Source organism: Scyliorhinus canicula, chromosome 16 (assembly GCF_902713615.1).
Source record: "Scyliorhinus canicula chromosome 16, sScyCan1.1, whole genome shotgun sequence".
Classification (NCBI taxonomy): Eukaryota; Metazoa; Chordata; class Chondrichthyes; order Carcharhiniformes; family Scyliorhinidae; genus Scyliorhinus; species Scyliorhinus canicula.
This window is the reverse complement of record NC_052161.1, coordinates 139,213,233-139,233,893: the sequence shown is the minus strand read 5'-3', so window position 1 is coordinate 139,233,893 and position 20,661 is coordinate 139,213,233. Positions and strand designations below refer to the sequence as shown.

Below are 20,661 nucleotides of genomic sequence, written 5' to 3'. Positions count from 1 at the left end.
CTATAAGGATAGAACATAGAACAGTACAGCACAGAACAGGCCCTTCGGCCCTCGATGTTGTGCCGAGCAATGATCACCCTACTCAAACCCACGTATCCACCCTATACCCGTAACCCAACAACCCCCCCCCCCCCCCTTAACCTTACTTTTTAGGATACTACGGGCAATTTAGCATGGCCAATCCACCTAACCCACCTAAGGATGGAGCTCTATAGGAGGGGGCTCTATAAGGAGCAGTCTCTATAGGATGGGGATCTATAGGATGGGGCTCTATAGGATGGGGCTCTATAGGATGGGGCTCTATAGGAGGGGGCTCTCTAAGGTTGGAGCTCTATAGGAGGGGGCTCTATAGGAGGGGGCTCTATAGGATGGGGCTCTATGGGATGGGGCTCTATAGGATGGGGCTCTATAGGAGGGGGCTCTATAGGAGGGGGCTCTATAGGAGGGGACTCTATAGGATGGAGCTCTATAGGAGGGGGCTCTATAAGGAGCAGTCTCTATAGGAGAGGGCTCTATAAGGAGCAGTCTCTATAGGATGGAGCTCTATAGGAGGGGGCTCTATAAGGATAGAACATAGAACAGTACAGCACAGAACAGGCCCTTCGGCCCTCGATGTTGTGCCGAGCAATGATCACCCTACTCAAACCCACGTATCCACCCTATACCCGTAACCCAACAACCCCCCCCCTTAACCTTACTTTTTAGGATACTACAGGCAATTTAGCATGGCCAATCCACCTAACCCACCTAAGGATGGAGCTCTATAGGAGGGGGCTCTATAAGGAGCAGTCTCTATAGGATGGAGCTCTATAGGAGGGGGCTCTATAGGATGGGGCTCTATAGGTGGGGCTCTATAAGGATGGAGCTCTATAGGATAGGGCTCTATAGGTGGGGCTCTATAAGGATGGAGCTCTATAAGGATGGAGCTCTATAGGAGGGGGCTCTATAGGATGGGGCTCTATAGGAGGGGGCTCTATAGGATGGAGCTCTATAAGGATGGAGCTCTATAGGAGGGGGCTCTATAGGATGGGGCTCTATAGGAGGGGGCTCTATAAGGATGGAGCTCTATAAGGATGGGGCTCTATAGGAGGGGGCTCTATAGGAGGGGGCTCTATAGGATGGGGCTCTATAAGGATGGGGCTCTATAAGGATGGAGCTCTATAAGGATGGAGCTCTATAAGAGGGGGCTCTATAGGGGGCTCTATACGAGGGGGCTCTGTAAGAAAGGGCTCTATAGGGGAGGATTATAAGGAGGGGGCTCTATAGGGGAGGATTATAAGGAGGGGGCTCTATAGGGGAGGATTATAAGGAGGGGGCTCTATAGGGGAGGATTATAAGGAGGGGGCTCTATAGGGGAGGATTATAAGGAAGGGGCTCTATAGGGGTGGATTATAAGGAAGGGGCTCTATAGGGGAGGATTATAAGGAAGGGGCTCTATAGGGGAGGATTATAAGGAAGGGGCTCTATAGGGGTGGATTATAAGGAGGGGGCTCTATAGGGGTGGATTATAAGGAAGGGGCTCTATAGGGGAGGATTATAAGGAGGGGGCTCTATAGGGGAGGATTATAAGGAGGGGGCTCCATAGGGGAGGATTATAAGGAGGGGGCTCTATAGGGGAGGATTATAAGGAGGGGGCTCTATAGGGGAGGATTATAAGGAGGGGGCTCCATAGGGGAGGATTATAAGGAGGGGGCTCTATAGGGGTGGATTATAAGGAAGGGGCTCTATAGGGGAGGATTATAAGTAAGGGGCTCTATAGGGGAGGATTATAAGGAGGGAGCTCTATAGGGGTGGATTATAAGGAAGGGGCTCTATAGGGGAGGATTATAAGGAAGGGCTCTATAGGGGAGGATTATAAGGAAGGGGCTCTATAGGGGAGGATTATAAGGAAGGGGCTCTATAGGGGAGGATTATAAGGAAGGGGCTCTATAGGGGAGGATTATAAGGAGGGAGCTCTATAGGGGAGGATTATAAGGAGGGGGCTCTATATATTGGAGGATTATAAGGAGGGGGCTCTATAGGGGAGGATTATAAGGAAGGGGCTCTATAGGGGTGGATTATAAGGAGGGGGTTCTATAGGGGAGGATTATAAGGAAGGGTTCTATAGGGGAGGATTATAAGGAGGGAGCTCTATAGGGGAGGATTATAAGGAGGGGGCTCTATAGGGGAGGATTATAAGGAGGGGGCTCTATAGGGGTGGATTATAAAGAGGGGGTTCTATAGGGGAGGATTATAAGGAGGGAGCTCTATAGTGGAGGATTATAAGGAAGGGGCTCTATAGGGGAGGATTATAAGGAGGGGGCTCTATAGGGGTGGATTATAAGGAAGGGGCTCTATAGGGGAGGATTATAAGGAAGGGGCTCTATAGGGGAGGATTATAAGGAGGGAGCTCTATAGGGGAGGATTATAAGGAAGGGGCTCTATAGGGGAGGATTATAAGGGGGGGGCTCTATAGAGGAGGATTATAAAGAGGAGACTCTATAGGGGTGGACTCTATAAGTAGGGGGTACTGGAATGAGTGGGCTCTGTAAGGATCGGACTCTAACGGGCTCAATAAGGATCGGAATCTCCACTTTGACAGATTCCCATCCTGACAGCAAAGATCAAAATGCTGCCCTCCTTTCTGTAGAATATGGGGCTGAATTGTTTGGGGAGGTGCAGCGCTCAGCACCCACACCCCCACCGGGAGAAATGTCTGTCAGGAACAGACTGACTGTATAAAATGCTGCCCTGTAGCGAGATCTTGCTCCAGGTGGCATCAACAAGCTGAGGGGCAGACCTCAGATCTGGGTTGGACTGGCCAGGCTGGAATTTCTTACCCATCCCTAATTTCGCCATGGTTTTGAGCGGCATTCTTGAACTGGGGGAGGGGGAGGGGATGGGTTTAGAAGGTGGGCAGCGAGGCATGGGGTGTGTTACTTCCTTAGGGCAGTGCCCCAGTTGTGCACGGGGCACTCTCAATTGAGGGAACTCCCTTTCTTCCCAACCTTAGACCAAATCTATTCCTGTCTACCTTCTTCTAGCCTGCCATGCAGGGGACATAAAATCCAGCCCATAATTTCTGCAGATATTGCAGATGAGAAGTGATGCCTGAGGCATTCACTGGACGTAATTGTACTCATATCAAACGGTGACATCTGGCAATGTCAGGACTTCCGAATGCTGCTATAGAAACTAAAATAAAAGTTTAAAATCCAAGCGGGTTATCAGCTGCCCCCTGTACTCGTGGTTAGTGTTAGATGTAAGGTTCTACTTGGTGCTAACATCTCCATCTTGTCTGTGTTACTGTCTGTTTTGTCTTTGATACAATCTTTAGTTTTTTACACAGGCAACGAGTGAAGAAAGGGCTTTAAAATTGAATAACAGTTGGCCACAGGCTTCAGTGGGCAGGGGGACTGAGAGAGACATTAGATCACAGAGAGAGACAGAGAGAGCAGTTAGATCACAGAGAGAGACAGAGAGAGCAGTTAGATCACAGAGAGAGACAGAGAGAGCAGTTAGATCACAGAGAGAGACAGAGAGAGCAGTTAGATCACCGAGAGAGAGACAGAGAGAGCAGTTAGATCACTGAGAGACAGAGAGAGCAGTTAGATTCACCAAGAGACACCGAGCGAGCAGTTAGATCGCTGCTCTTCCCAGACACTCTTGACACAGCAATGGCAGATCTAGTCCTTTGGCTGATTCTAGAAATGAACATTTCCTAATTCAACCATAGAGAGCCAACACTGATAATAACTGAATAAGTTCAGAGGGGAACATGCTGAGTGCTGCAGGTTAGACTTGTTCCTTTAAGAAGTAAATACTTTGATGAGGCATTCATCCTTTTCTCTTTGAAACTGAAGGTAACTGTTTTTTTGTAAGATTACACATAGATCATAGAATTTACAGTGCAGAAGGAGGCCATTCGGCCCATCGAGTCTGCACGGGCTCCTGGAAAGAGCACCCTACCCAAGGTTAACACCTCCACCCTATCCCCATAGCCCAGTAACCCCACCCAACACTAAGGGCAATTTTGGACACTAAGGGCAATTTATCATGGCCAATCCACCTAACCTGCACATCTTTGGACTGTGGGAGGAAACCGGAGCCCCCGGAGGAAACCCACGCACACACGGGGAGGATGTGCAGACTCCGCACAGACAGTGACCCAAGCCGGAATCGAACCTGGGACCCTGGAGCTGTGAAGCGATTGTGCTATCCACAATGCTACCGTGCTGCCCTTTTGGGTTATCTACATCAGGGTCTCATCTCTACAAATCTTCAAAGAAAATTCCAATCAAGGGATTTTACCATTAAAGGGACAAGCCAGACCTGGGCTTCTGACTAAACCCTCATGCTTTTGGCACAAGAACATTTTGATGGTAACATGTTTCATTGTTAGTGAAAGTTCAGGCGAGATCTATCAGGAAAGTGCTTGGCCCTAACCTTTTCCACATCAACCTCCTCCCCCCCCTTGGCAACATCATACAAAAGCTCATCTTTATTCTCCAGAATTCTGTTGACGGCCAATGTGGTCAGGAATACAACCCTGGATGATGTGTAACCTTCTCCAATTCTACATTGGGAAGACCAAAGTCTTTGCCCTCCCACTACAAACTCTGATCCCTCGACACTCCCACTCTCAACACTATTTTGGGCTGAAGTAGACTCGACTCCTCAATGACCCCCCCTCGGACTGATCTGTTCCCTGTAAGAACACTATTCACGACGCCCTATGCTGCTCTTGCTCATGTATTTGCTTTGTTTGGCGCACTGTAACCAATCACTATTTGTCAATGTACTTTGTTGATTATTCTTTTTGTCCACTGTGTACGTACTGTGTACGTTCAAAAAATACTTTTCACTGTACTTCGGTACGTGTGATAATCAATCAATCAATCAAGTGAACTGCTGTGAGACTCTGAACCATGTTACCTACCTCCGTTACTCACTTCCATAAAAGCATTCCTTCCATCTCCCATGTCCTCAGCCACTTCCAGCCTACTCATTTCTAAAACATCACTCGTGTCTTTTGTTACCCCCAGTCCTGTCCTCAAAGGCCTCCTCATCTTCACTCTGTGTGAATTACAGCTCATTCACTGTGCTCTGTATCTGACTCCATTCCATGCCTCACTCAAACATCACCCCTGTTCCCGTTAAATGGGTCCCAAGCCATATTATAAAGTATGGAACTAGACACAAATACTTTTTTATTGATAATAGGTTTATTAACAGAATGCAGCACCAGCCCAGTGTCCCAGCAGTCACCCTCTAGCTTTGGTCTAAATATTTAATTAGCCAGAGCCTTCCACCTGTGTATTGTAACAGTAGAATTAACTTTTTATTAACACTATATTCCCCATGACTCTCATTGAAAATTCTCATCGTCTTATTTTGGTTTCTCTATGGCCGCACTCCTCCGTATTCACCAACTCTATAATTCCAACCCCATTTCTCTGACTCTGCCACATATCAAGCCTCCCCCCCTGCAACTCCACCTTTGGCAGCTACGGACGCGGTGGCCTGAGCCCTTTTCCCTCCCTGGACACCTTTATCAACCTCCTTCTGCCCCCTAAGAATCTCCTTGAAGCTCTCTCAACAGGCTCTCCCGCTTCTCTCTCCACTCAGGTGGGTTGCACAAAGGTTTACACCAGCACCTCCGATGTGATGACCCACGAGAACTTCCACAAGAAGAACGCACAACTAATCAACGACGGCTTTCAGCGATTCCGCGCAACTGAGGATTGTGGGACCATTGGGTGTCAGTTCTATGGACAGAAAACCACACACTTCCACTGCAGGTAATCACTTCACATCATGACCCAGTTTACCTCTGCATTAACATTACAGCAAGGCATCTCTATCTGCGTGTCTTCAGTATATTCACAAGATTAACATCCTAGTCTATAAATAAAAGCGATAACTGGGAAACACTTATTCACCCTTTTAGATTAGGGCATGCATAGCCCAGTTGGGCAGAATGGCCTGCCTTGGATTCTAATCAGCTCCATATGTAAGCGCCTCAAGATATGAATGCAAACTGTTGTCTGCAAAGGTTGGACATCAAATGCCTGGGCATAAGCTGTCTTGTGAAGCTTGCTCAGTTTGTATAATTGGGTTACTTGTGTTGCCAGCGCTCGAATGTCATGGATTCGAGTCCCAGCCCAGGACTTAATCACAAAAATCAAAACTGATGCTCCAGTTCAGTGCTGAGGGAGTGCAGCACAGGCGCAAGCTCCACCTTTCAAATGAGACATCAAACTGAAGCCTTTTCTGTTCCCCGCGGAGGGCATAAAGGATTCCATGGCACTATTTGAAGTAGAGCAGTGAGTTAGCCCAACCCTGGTCAATAGTTTTTCTCCTAAACAACATCACACATCCAAAACAGATTATTTGGCCATTATTGCTTTGCTGTTAGTGGGAGCTTGCTGTGCACAAATGGGCTTCTGCGTTTCCTACAACAGTGTACACTTTGAAGGTACAGCAGTGACTGTAAAGCACTGTGGGACGTCCAATGATTGCGAAAAGCAATGTATAAATACAAGTCTTTTTGTCTCTGCCCATTGAGTTGGGTTGTTGGCAGGATTGTCCATGATGTGAAATGAAAATGGCTTATTGTCACAAGTAGACTTCAATTAAGTTACTGTGAAAAGCCCCTAGTTGCCACATTCCGGCACCTGTTCGGGGAGGCTGTTACGGGAATCGAACCGTGCTGCTGGCCTGCTTGGTCTGCTTTCAAAGCCAGCGAGTTAGCCCAGTGAGCTAAACAGCCCCCGTTACCTCTGCCTGCTGAGGAGTAAATTACAAAAGAGGAATTGAAATGTGGGAAACCTTTGTTCATTAATTTCTCCATTTTCCCAGGCGTCCCGGATGCACTTTCACCTTCAAGAACAAGTGTGACATTGAGAAGCACAAGAGCTACCACATCAAGGATGACGCCTACGCCAAGGATGGCTTCAAGAAATTCTACAAGTACGAGGAGTGCAAATACGAAGGTTGCGTCTACAGTAAGGCCACCAACCACTTCCATTGTATTCGCGTGGGCTGCGGCTTCACCTTCACTTCCACCAGTCAGATGACCTCACACAAGCGTAAGCACGAACGTCGCCACATCCGAAACGCGGGAGGCCTTGGGTTAGCGTCACAGCTGCTGGGCCGCAAAGAGAACGAACAAGATGACTCCAGCAATGATGATCTCATCGATTACTCTGCGATAAGCAGCAAGAACTCGAGCCTGAGTGCGTCTCCGACAAGCCAGCAATCGTCAGCGCCTATGCTTCTTCCAGCTCCCGCCACTGAGATCCCATCGGCCCAGGCTGTTAAACCAACCAGTAGCATCCTCCCAGCAACCAAGATGTCAACGATACTTCCTCAAACACTTGGCAGCTCCATACCAGTTGCCTTGGCTCTCTCCAATGCCGGCCTCTCTGGTACAGGCCCTTTCTTCCCTATCATTCCCAACAGGGTCTCCGTGGCCCTTCCCATCACAGCAGCCAGCTTGATATCCACCATTTCCTCCAACGTCTCTGCCTTGTCGACAGAATCACCGTCGCAAGTTGTCTCAGGGTCCGGCAACTCAACGCCTTTGTCCCCCACTGCAACCTCAATAATGGAGAAGATCACAGCCAGTAAGGGACTCATCTCTCCAATGATGGCACGCCTTGCCGCTGCCGCTCTCAAACCATCCAACCCAGCAGATATAGGTAAGCCCTCGCGGAATTAATACTCCTGCTACTTAGTACTCATCATAATAAGGGACAGGAAACAGATCATCTTCACCTTTTTGCTGATGGTGCTCCCTACTTATCAGCAGGTGAGAGCTCTCTCCTCTCTTCCCTACTCCACCCCCAGGAAAATAACCCAATAGATTTCAGGTCAATATTGTGTTCCAGACCCCCACCCACTTCTCTGGAAAATGAGCTCAACTGGGCTCTTAATATTGAAGAGAGGGATGGTCAGGAGAGATGCTGCGTTATTGCAGTTTGATGTGAATTTGAACATAAATATCCTTTAAAAAAGTGATGGGTAACCTGGGCTAGCGAGTGGGCCGCACGTGTGGCCCTCCTTCATCTCAGTGGGCGGCAGGATTGAAATCGGGGCTCGTTCATCAACTCCATGAATAAGATTAAATGCATTTAATAAACACTGAATATTTAATAACAAGTTATAGAAAATGCTTGACCATTTATATGTTAATAGAACTATCGTCAACATCAAGTGGTTAAAAACAAAATAAATATTTCCGTTTTGATTGGACACGGAGAGAGCGCACGGCTCTCACAGTCAATGTTGTCAGTAATCAGCGCACACCTCACTTCACTCCCCCTCGCTTTAGGCATGAATCACTTCAGTCATACCGGTCGGAAAAAAAACAGCACAGACGGAAAGCAGCGGAATGTGACGACCCTGCATGTGGGCAACGGGTCAACACAATGTCCCGTGGGCCCCACTCAGGACCCAGATGGGTCACGGGTGGCCAGGTTGCCCAGCACTGTTTCAACAATTCACCAGACCTCAATCCTCCCTCCGGTAATGTTGGGTATTGACTGTGTTCCGCTGTCGGGAGCTTTATTGTCCCCTCACTTCCATGTGGAAGTAAAGACTTTATTATTTTGCTCACAACGGGGAAGATCATTTTGGTGAATAGCCTCTTCCTCTGTAAAAGGTCAAGTTAATATGAGTTCCTCCGTCTTTAAATTGCCAGTCCCTTTCTAGGATTTGTTTTCAATAACCGATTTACTGTTTGTCGAGCAAGTTTGTGCGTTATTGTGATGTGAGGGATAAATCCAGGTGTGAATGGAAGTCTGCAGAACTTTCTCTGCCTGCGATCTATTTTCCAGACGAGCAAAACCCGATCAGTGGTGATCTTATTGAACGGCAGAGCAGGCTCAGATGGCCCCCTCTTGCTCCTAACTCTGTGAAAAGAAAAACCTCGCAGAGATGTTTAAGGACAATTCTATTTCACCAGAGGAATTCCCCGGGGATGGGAGGGAATCCTGAATAAATGCCTGCCGTGTCCTCCAGTGGGCCATTGGTTAACAGTTCAGTCGTTGAGCTTGAGTTAAAGGGGCAGTAACCAGATTAACATTCCCAGCAAAATGCTCCTGTAACCCGGGTAACAGTCAGGTTAATCGCCATCGATATTCCTTAGGCTTGTTTTACAGGCAGTTTTCCAATCGAAGCATTTTGAGCAGATGTAAAGTAGTAGTTGGTGTTAATTTCATATTAATTGTGGTTAATCACCTTCATTGGGAACTCACCTTGCTCAAATATATATATATATATAGGGCAGGTTGAACAGGGCGTTTTTATTGGCAGTGCAGCATTTGCAATGTGTCGGCCTCTAAATTGAAGCTTGTGGACATATGTCCCGCTAATGTTTTATTTTGTCATGCTGACACTATTCATTGGGACTGTTAAATATTTAGTATTGTGAAGGGAAGGCCTTGTGTGCACCCTGGCTGTTGTGTGTCTGCGTACTAGCATACCCAAAGGGAACATACTCTGTGTGGAGTCTGCATGTTCTCCCCGTGTGTGCGTGGGTTCCCTCCGGGTGCTCCGGTTTCCTCCCACAGTCCAAAGATGTGCAGGTTAGTTGGCTTGGCCGTGATAAATTGCCCCTTAGTGTCCCAGTGTTGGGTGGGTTTGCAGGGATGAGGGCGGATTTGTGGGCCAGGGTGGGGTGCGGATTCAATGGGCTGAATGGCCTCTTTCTGCATTGTAGGGATTCTCTGATTCTGCGATTCTATGACACGGGGAAAACGTGCAGACTCCACAAAGGCAGTCACCCAAGACTGGAATTGAACCCGGGTCCCTGGCACGGTGGGGCAGCAATGCCAACCACTGTGCCACCGTGGTGCCGTCTCAGTGAAACCCCTGCCCTTCGCTATTTGAGCAGAGGTTTTGTGAATGTGGTGCCCAGAAGAATTCCAACGGAAAGAATTAAACCTTCAGCATCCGTAGTATCCTGTGGCGTACATCCAGGGCCTCCAAGAATTGCCAGAGTCAGCGAGTTTGGAATTTCCTCATGGGAGTTTAGTCCCTACAACTTTGGTCGAGAAATAAAACCACACGATCCAGGGGGTGGGCGTTCGGAGGTCGCTGAATATGTTACGTTTTCTTTCACTTCAAACCAGCCAGTTTGAGAAATAGGACAGTATCTTTTAAAAATATATATTTTTTGCCTGAGGGCAAATTAATATTTTAGCCACTTGGGCATTTGTGAAAAAGCTGGGTGCAGGCAGCCCTGTGCCCTGTTTCATTCCCATTGCGCACGGGCTCCCACAATACCTTTTTCAGAAATGTGATTTGCGGGTGTTGGGGGGGAGGGGGGGGGGGGTGGGTTGGCAAGGGGGGGGTCAGGCTGTTTGAACTGATCTGATTGGCTGTCAAGTTTGATCTGGCACAGATGGAAGATGTTCCTGTTCGACATGCTCTGTGAGGGACTGCAGCGTTTCCATAGAAACGTAGGCATCCTGAAAGGATACGAAGGTTGTCGACCACTCTGAATCTGCCAGACTACCTCAACATTAACATGATATTTAATAAATAGTTAAGAGGCAGGGCTGCAAATCGCTTATGACAGCCGCAGCTGATAAAAATGAAGCTTTTTCGCCTCCTTCTCTTCCATCCCCCCCTCGACCAACGTTTCAACGTCATGAAAGTCCCAGTGGCTTGACATGATTTGGCAATAATTATCACTCCACTTGTCCCATCGCTGAACGAAAGTCAGAACCAATCTCATCATCGGGGACCAACAATGACTTGTTGTCTTGCACTTTCTGTTGCAGGAAGCGACCAGCAAACACTGGCGAATCAGTTCAATCTGGTTGCATTGAAGCAAGCGCCAAGTGACACCATCAAGACCCAGTGCCAGGACTCAATGCAGGACAGGAGCCTTGACCTCAGCGTGAAGGAGCATGGGCAAGTAACTAACGGGCGTGAGCGGCCGTACGGTCTCCGAATGAATGAGTTACTCCAGTCTGAAGAAGATGTTGGGAAGAGACATGTTCTGACAGTATATCCTGACATGATCATAGCCATTAAACCCAATGACTTTTTTTGAAAATATTTTTATTGAAACTTTAACATTTTAACATACCAAAAATTTGCAACACACCATAATAACACCCACATCAAAAATTACAAACAGCAGTTGTAATATGAACCTCAATCGCAAAAATATAACCCCAACCAATCCTCACCGCCCAAACAGTTAACAGTGACCCCCAGCTCTTTAAAGTGCAAAATCAACCTGTCAATCGACCCCCCTCACCGCAAACCTAACCTTCTTGAGGTACGGGAATTCCATTCAATCCCTCCGCAACACTGCGGCACTGGGTGGCATCGCCTGCCCACAGCTCAACAATAGCCATCACTGGGCCAGCAGCGATGCAAAGGCCAACGCATCTGCCCCCACCCCCGACCTCAACTCCGGCTGGTCCCTCACCCCACCTAACGGACAGGGGTTTAAGTCATCCTCCAGGATTGCCAGTATGGTGCTGAGAAAAGACCCCTAAAAGCCCACCAGCTTGGGACAGGGCGTGTGCGTGTGATGAGCAGGCGCTCCCGAGCATCGCTCATTTATCGTCGACCCCTTCAAAAAAATCGGCTCATCCCGGCCCTGGTAAGTTCCGCCCTAAACGCCACCTTGAGCTGTATCAAGTTCAACCTCACGCAGGATGATGCAGCATTCCCCCATGGAGCGATTCAATCCATACCTCCTCCTCCAGGATGCGTCTCCGCTCCTCCCCCCCCCCCCAACCTGCCCGTCACTCCTTCCACCGAATCCTGCTCTTTCCCCACGATTCGCCCATACATCTCCGATGAGCTGCCCTTCTCCCACCCCACACATGAGAGTATCTACAGCCCAATGTTGCTGCACCATCTCCACGTATAAAATCAAACAAGCCATGTAATCAACTGTCTACGCCCCACATCAAAGACCACCTCCCCCGCCACGATTCTCCTGTTCATCCCAACCCCACAGAACTCTTCCATCTTTTTGTTTCTGTCGAGGTCCGAGCATTGATACTTTTCCCTGTTGGAAGTGGGAGCAGTGCCGGCCCTAGGGTTGCTGGCGCCCCGGGCAAGCTGAACTTCGGCGCCCTTGGGGGGGGGGGGGCAGGGGGGGGCGGGGCAGGGGGGGGCGAGGGGGGGGGGCGGGGCAGGGGGGGGCGAGGGGGGGGGCAGGGGGGGGCAGGGGCGGGGGGGGGCGAGGGGGGGGGCGGGGCAAAAGGGGGGGGCAGACCGAGAGGGGGGGGCGGGGGGGAGCGGACCCGAGCGGGGGGGGGGCGGGGCCGAGGGGGGGGCGGGGGCGGGGGGGGGGGGGTCAGGGGGGCGGACCGAGGGGGGGGTGCCGCCCTGGGGGAGGGCGGCCACCGCGCATGCGCTGGTTTGGCACCCTGCCCACTGCGCATGCGGCGGACCCGAGTCTCTGTCGCCCCTAGCACATGGCGCCCCGGGCGACTGCCCGAGTTGCCGGTTCCTTGAGCCGGCCCTGAGTGGGAGAGGGGGAGGGGGGGGGGTAATGTCTCTCGACTAGTAACCCGGAGGCCCAGGCTATCTTCTGGAGACACTGGTTCAAATCCCACCCCAGCGCCTGGTGGAAATTCAACTCAATGAACGAATGAGGAAATGTTAGCTAGTCTCGGTCATGGTTACCATGGGCACAGTGTTCCGGCCTTGCCCACCGCCGGGATCATCCAGCCCCGTCGAACGTCAGTGAACTTTTGGGCTGCTGAATCTCCCACAGAGGGTCCCATCACCACAGGACCAGGAGATCCTGGCCCCTGAAGCTATCATTGATCGATGTAAAAACCCATCCGGTTCACTCATGGCCCTTGAGGGAAGGAAATCTGCCAGCCTTACCCGGTCTGGCCTACATGTGGCTCCAGATGCACAGCAGTGTGGCTGACTCTTAACTGCCCCCTCTGAAATGGCCCAGCAAACCACCAGGGGTAATTAGGGATGGAGAATAGACGCTGGTCTTGCCGGTGACACCAACACGCCATGAAAGAATGAAGAAAGGAAATGTGCCTCACTCTGTCCTGGAAATCAGAATACTCTCTGTAACTGCAGCCCCCCCCCCCCCCCCCCCCCCCCCCCCGATGCTCCACTGTGAGTTTGGCCATGGAGAGTCTCATGTCCAAAAGTAACCCCAACTACAGACAGACCAAATAGGGGCCTCCCACTCCCCCAAGTCCATCGTGCTGGTTTAGAGTCCAGATCAGTAGATTCTAACTTGAAGAGGACGAATTTGATACGTCAAACGGCCTCCAGCCGGGTTTTATGTTACCCTTAGCTCTGTAGTGAGGTGTAGTGATACCTCACTCATCTGGACTTGAACGAAAGGTCCTCCCCCCCCCCCTCCCCCCCCCCCCCCCTCCCCCCCCCCCCCCCCCCCCCCCCCCCCCCCCCCCCCCCGCCCCACCACGAGCTTCATCTGAGGTACACTCCTGAGGTCTCCCAACATCAGCCATGAGTCTCACAATATCTTTTCAACGTGGGACATTTCAAGAATAAAAGCAAGAAAAACATAAAGTAAGGCTTCAATAGTAAAGATTTCAGGGCCAGGTTACTATTCTGCTCATTGTGATTCCCCACTATCAGAATCTAACTTGATCCCTCTGTGGCCTCACCCCTCCCTATCTCTGTATCCTTCTCCAGCTCTCCAACTCTCTGTGATCTCTGCAAACCTTCAATTCAGGTCCCTAATGCAGTCTTCACTCCCCGAACCCCACCACTGGCCATCAGCTGTCTGCACCCTAAGCTCTGCAATTCCCTCGCTAAACATTTCCCCAATCTCTTCCTCTCTCCGTTAAGAGGCTTCTTTTACCTGTTCTTTGGCTCACTGTTAAACATTTGGCTGATTACATCCTGAAATGTTTTGGAATGTGTTACCACCCAGCTGGGGACCAGTAACCTTTTGTTTAAAGTAGGCAAAGTTTGGAATCCCAGTTACCCACCAGGAGAATAAAGCCACAAGATTCCATGATTTTAAACAAGCAAAATAAACCTTACTATATAAAACAATCTACAGCATCAATCTTATATTCTAACATTCATTAATGTTAGGTAAATATTAATTAACAGGCAAACACATCACATTGAACATTAAATGGCAGATGGGGCCAAGACTGATACCACGGATTTATCAGCAATCCACCCAGCCATCAGTGACCACTGTGAGTCACAATATCTCATTAAAACTATGTCTCCCTCACAAGGGATTTCATCTCTTCTGTTTCGAAGACCTAGCCTCTGAATACCCTCAAAGGCCACTCCGACCTGGATTACCTCAGTGATTGCTCACCTCCCAGTGGTTCAGTCTCTGTTCCTGAGACTGCGTTCCACAGGATTCACAAAGCTGCGCTCTCCCCTCTAGTTACTGCCACATTTTAAACTCTTTCACAGACTGCTAGCTTTATTAAGATGGCACTGCCCTTCCAAAGTCCAGTCCCCTGGTTGCGTTGAGCTATAAATGGCTTCTCGGACTTATTCTGACTTTCTGAACCAGTAACAAACGGTGCGCAGTTGAGGCCTGGCTGGCGAGGCTGGTGAATCTCGGGCCCCCGGGTGAATTGGGCGAGTGCATATTTACATTAACCCAATGGGAGCGAGATCCAGATTGCTACATGCCGCAAGATTCCATTGAATCTCGCGAGACATTTTGTGTGTTCATTCAATGGCCTTGCCCTGATACCAGGTCGGGCGTGCGAGACCACTGAATCACGCCCTCTGTCTCCTGTTCTCCAGCTAAGTCAGCCCACCTGCTGTTTTAATGGCTCCATTTCTGCTCGTCTGACTCTATTGAACAAACATGGGTAATCTTCTGAACTGCCATTTTATTTGAGGTATTCTGCCAATCTCTAAAGCTCAGCATTTTATTAACCCTACCTTCACAACAATAATCTTCCCAAAACTAAACATCTCTAATATATTAACATGAACCATGGACTAAATACTCCTCTCAGATATTTTACCACACCCAGATGCTATATATATATATATATAGTAAGAAATCTTACAACACCAGGTTAAAGCCCAACAGGTTTGTTTTGAATCACTAGCTTTCGGAGCACTGCTCCTTCCTCAGATGAATGAAGAGGTGGGTTCCACAAACATATATATAGACAGAGTCAAAGATGCAAGACAAGATCCTGAAAGGGCTACAGATCACAAACCCACTCAGGTCGACCTACAACACAGGCTACGCTGAGAGAAAAAAACAATTACCTGCAAAGACTTGCATTCAAAGTATCGTCTTGCATCTTTGACTCTGTCTATATATATGTTTCTGGAACCCACCTCTTCATTCACCTGAGGAAGGAGCAGTGCTCCGAAAGCTAGTGATTTGAAACAAACCTGTTGGGTTTAACCTGGTGTTGTAAGACTTCTTACTGTGCTCACCCAGTCCAACGCCGGCATCTCCACATCACGACTATATATATATATATATATATACATATGTCATTGCTTCGATCTTATTGCCCACAATGTACAAGGTCAGATCAGGGCCGGCTCAAGGCACCGGCAACTCGGGCAGTCCCCCGGGGCGCCATGTGCTAGGGGGCGCCAGAGACTCGGGTCCCGCGCATGCGCAGTTGGGCCGGTGCCAACCAGCGCATGCGCGGTGGCCGCCCTCCCCCGCGGTGGCCGCCCTCCCCCAGGGCGGCCCCCCCAGGTCCGCCCCCCCGCCCCCTCCCTCGGTCCCCCCCCACCCCCCCCTCTCGGGTCCGCCCCCCCCCTCGGGTCCGCCCCCCCCTCGGGTCCACCCCCCCGCCCTCAGTCCCGCCCCCTCCCTCGGCCCCCCCCCTCCCTCGCCCCCCCCCCCCCCCCCCCCCCCCTCGCCCCCCCCCCCCCCCCCAAGGGCGCCGAAGTTCAGCTTGCCCGGGGCGCCAGCAACCCTAGGGCCGGCGCTGGGTCAGATCAGTATGGAAAAAAGTTATTCCTCTTCAGGTCCTCTCTCCTCTGGAGCGAGTTTCATCGCAGCACAACAGGGCTGATTCTGCTCAGCATTACACCTGGGAAGTAGTGAGTAACAGAGGAATAGACCTGTAGATTCATTCCATTAGCTCTTTGACCTCACTCTCCTATCCCAGGATTCCCCAATTCCTGTTTCTTCCACGGCATTGGGCATCACTGGCTAGGCCAGCATTTGTTGCCCACCCCTAATTGCCCCTTGAGAAGGAGGTGGTGATCCACCATCTTCTTCAACCCCTCAAGTCCTTTGGGCTTTCCCCCGGTGATTTGGTAGAACTTAACGGCTCGTTTGGCCCATGAAGAGCCAACCCCATTGCTGGGGGCCGTATAAACCAGGGAAGGACGGCAGATTTTCTTCTCTGAAAGGCATTACCTGTAGTAAATCAGATGATTTTTAATGACAATCAGGGAGCTTTATGGTCACCATTACTGAGACTAGCTTTCCATTGCAGATTTATGAAGTAATTTAATTGAATTTCCACCAACAATTGTGTTGGGATGTGAACCCATGTCCCCAGGACTTTAGCCTGGGCTTCTGGGTTACTATTCCAGTCATATTACATCTATACCACCATCTCCCATTTGTTAGTGTTGTGATATGGAGGGGCCCTTAGATATTTTGAGATATAGGAAAAGGCCATTTTGGTAAACTAATGAATTGATTACTAGGCAGTGAGATATCTATCAGTCTTCCTAAGGGAGCAACCATTTTGTGATATAGTTGGCGCTGAAAGTCCTGTTAAGCATTTTGTGTGTCGCCTGTAATTTGTGTGGTCACTGCCCCCTGTACATGTTTGGCTTTCTTCTGTTCCTTCATGGGCATAATGCCACCATCTATTGCCCACCCCCCAATTACCCTTTACAATATGATCTTCCCAGATGACAGTGTCACTTCGACAGGGCAGCTCCTTCACAGATACATGTCAACAAGATTCCCTGTTCACATTGGAAGCTGAATGAATGAAGAGTTTAGGTTGGATCAAACAGATTTCACTGTGGCTGGTGTCTGGAACTTTAACCCTGGGACAGCCCTACCCACACCATCATCGCAGCATCCAGTAACAGCAGCCGTGGAGAAATCTAAAGGTTTATTTCATTTCTCTGCAGTACCGAGTCCAATGGACACATGGAATCAGGACAGACATCCCTATTATCGTCTTTCCTCAATAAGGTAAGAGCGAGCCATCGCCATTGACACCCAGGAAACAAGTGAACAGTGTTTCTGAGGTTGGCCTGTTTGGTTCCCGTTATCCTGACGTCAGGTTCCGAGTCTGTGGTGTCAAAAGCTTTCACATTTTAAAATAATCGATCATGTGCAGCACACTTCAACTCATCCTCCAGATAGAAATTAATGTAATTAAATGGAGTGGAATATGCTGAGTGGAGTATGCTGCCGTATGGTGCTGTGGAGTGGGTTATAGTGGCACATTTAACAATGCAGAACATTGTTAAAGAGCTACATTTCGGCTTCTTGTCGGGGGGGGGGGGGGGGGGGGGGAGTTTGTTAATGTCTTTATTTAAGTGAAACCAGCTCATAAGCCTTTACAAATGTTCTGTCCTAGAATACTGCACGTTCTAACAAACCCCTGCTGCTGTCCATGTCTAAACACCATCGCAGGGTGTTTTATTACTTTAAAAGTGTCATATGAATCTGGATAGTTGTAGTAGTCACTCTGGAATTCTTGAGACGCCCCAGCCATTGGATTGGATTGGATTTGTTTATTGTCACGTGTACCGAGGTACAGTGAAAAGTATTTCGAAAATAGAGCCCAGGACGGGAAGGTTAATGATGGGTCCACCTGACCAGGTTAACTGGTTCAAGCTGAAGGAAGGGACTCCATAACTCACTCATCACCAAGCTATGGAGACCAGGCAGGTCAACTCTAAGGGTTTTACATCTTGGCAGTGGAAGGACAGAGGGCTCCCATCAACATGCTTATTGTACACACGCATACTATCAGATGTAGGAGCAGAAGTGCCATTCGGCCCATCGAGTCTGCTCCACCATTCAATGGGATCATGATTGATCTAATATAATAATCCCTAACTCCACTTTCCCACCTTAGCCCCATAACCCTGCATTCCATTACTGAGTACAAATCTGTCTATCTCAGCCTTGAACATACTTAATGGCCCAGCCTCTACAGCTCTGTGCGGTAAAGAATTCCACAGATTCACTACCATCTGAGAGAAGAAGTTCCTCCTCATCTTGGTCTTAAACGGGTGACCCCTTAACCTGAGTGTGGTGTTTTTTAAAGGCTAGCCTGGGTGACCGTAAAGATACAAACAATCACGAGCTTTATTGGAAAGGTGTTTACTCCACAGGCTGTTAGGATAGACTGCCCTAGGGCAGCACGGTGGCCTAGTGGTTAGCACAACCGCCTCACGGCGCTGAGGTCCCAGGTTCGATCACGGCTCTGGATCACTGTCTGTGTGGAGTTTGCACATTCTCCCCGTGTCTGCGTGGGTTTCGCCCCCACAACCCAAAAAAAATGTGCAGAGTAGGTGGATTGGCCACGCTAAATTGCCCCTTAATTGGAAAAAATAATTGGCGAATCTAAATTTTAAAAAAAGGATAGACTGCCCGATCGCCTGCCCCAAATGGCTGATTACGTCATCAATATGTCACGTGATCAAACTCTTAAAGTGACCTTGTTTGAACTAGTAACAAAAATGAATACACAACACTTTCTCCGCCTTTACTTTAGAGGTTCCTGCAAGGAAACGCAATACAACGTTAACAATCAAAATTTACAATATGAACAATTAATAAACACAGTCAATAAGTTAGATGTTTCGGAGGATGTTGATTCCTGTGATTGTTGATCCTCGGGCATCTGCTTTCTTGTGTTGACTGTAACCTCTGGTGCTTTGGGTTTAGTTTAGACATCGTCCATAGTTGTCTCAACGGAAGTCAACATGGTGTTCAGAGGTTGATTCGGTATTGAGGTGTCCTCAACTTGGGGGTATTGTCTCCCACAGCTGTTTCTGGTATTGTCGGGTTCTCAGGAGTGTCTAGGTACTCACTTGGCTGTTTGTTGTTGACTCTCGGTTGACTGTGTCTCTGGCAAACTAGTTCTAGCTGTTAAAGGTTTATCAGCGTGTCTCCCCTACTCTACATTGTCCCGAGTCTGAATGGTGTAGGAGACCAGTCCTGTCTGTGCTAAGACAACGGCAGCTATCCACTCCTCACTGGTGGCGTAGTTCCTTCTCAATGCTTCCGGACCTTTCTGAAGAACATGGCATTTAGCCCTGTTCTCACGTCGCGAAACCTGACTTTGCTGTTTCCTCTCAACAATCTCCCTTGTCTTAGGTGGCTTCAGCAAATCAAACACTGTGCGTAACTGACATTTTACCATGAATAACGCCAGAGAACTTTGGGTTGTCGAATGAGTTGTATTCCTGTACGTCATCGGGAATTGACTTTGTCGTTTAGACAATGATTCTTGCTCACGAGTTACCTTCAATGATGCTTCATTGTCTGAACAAACCTTTCAGCCGGCCCATTTGTGTCAGGATGATGAGGAGAACATTGGATGTGTTGGATTCCATTTTCCTTTAGATCATTTGTGAATTCTTACAAAATGAACTGTGGCCCATTGTCGTTGCACCAAATCTCACCCAGTCTTTCTATTGTTCGCTCTGAGGACCTAGTCTTTATAATGGCGACTTCGGGCCGTTTCAAGTCCATGTTTCCCACATGGGAAAACATTCATCCTTCGAATGGTCCAGAATAGTCTATATGAACTCTTTGCCTTGGCCCTTTAGGCCATTCCCATGGGTGTAAGGGGGCTTGTGGTGGCAGGTTTCGAACTTCTGCACAAGCCAAACACATGCCCACCCTCTCCTCGATTTCACTATCAAGCCCTGGCCACGAAAAAGAGCTTCTGGCTATGTCCTTCATCCTTACTATCCCACAATGACCTTCATGAAGTTGGTTTAGGATATGTTTCCTTATCAATGGCGGAATGATGACTCTCATTCCGCAGAGGAGATAGCCAGCCTGTACGGACAGTTCGACACTTTGGGTAACATCTGGCTTCAACTCCAAGTTTGCTCCTGTGGTCTGCCATGAAGAACTATGTCCATAACATCTGACAGGAGTGGATTATTTCTGGTATAGTTCTTAACTTGTCCTGCGGTTACAGGAGTGTTATCGACCTCTTCGAAATTGAAAATATTAGCAGTCAAACTATTCATTGACAACTCATGAGGTAACAGTAATCTAGAGAGTCCATCAGCGTCCCATGGCAATTTTAATTGACAATATTTTATCGTGTATTATGTGCTGAAGGCAGCAATGTCCCTCTCTGTACCTGGCTCGCTGCTTGAGATGGAGTACCAGTGTGTGGCCCAGTATCACTGTCAGTGATCGTTGATTCATTCGTAAAAGTCCATTTCCTTCCATATAGATATTGATAAAAACGTTTGATTCTGAAAATGATACCTCGAGTTTCCTTCTCTACCTGTAGATAGTTCATTCATGCTTTGTTTAAGGATCTTGATGTAAACGCCATTGGCCTCTCTTCACTATTGGGCATTATGTGAGAAGCCACTACTCCACCTCATACAGTGATGCATCGCAAGTCAGTCGCAAGGATGACTTTGGATCAAAGTCATCAAAGTCGTCAGGACCTCTGACTTTAGTCGTGCCTCTTTAATTTGTACAGAGGCCTCCTCGTACTGACCCACCCACTT

General features: G+C 48.9%; 1 protein-coding gene across 9 annotated transcripts in view; it reads left to right on the top strand.

Annotated features, from left to right (window-relative positions):
* The window catches only part of casz1 (castor zinc finger 1), a 507,648-nt gene that overhangs the window by 448,916 nt on the left and 38,071 nt on the right, over positions 1 to 20,661 (top strand). For all 9 annotated transcript variants that reach the window (XM_038773686.1, XM_038773688.1, XM_038773693.1 and 6 more), the window contains 4 exons: positions 5,608 to 5,780; positions 6,841 to 7,682; positions 10,770 to 10,902; positions 17,071 to 17,134. In XM_038773686.1, coding sequence (XP_038629614.1) covers positions 5,608 to 5,780; positions 6,841 to 7,682; positions 10,770 to 10,902; positions 17,071 to 17,134 — 1,212 coding nt within the window. The remainder of the gene's footprint in view (positions 1 to 5,607; positions 5,781 to 6,840; positions 7,683 to 10,769; positions 10,903 to 17,070; positions 17,135 to 20,661) is intronic.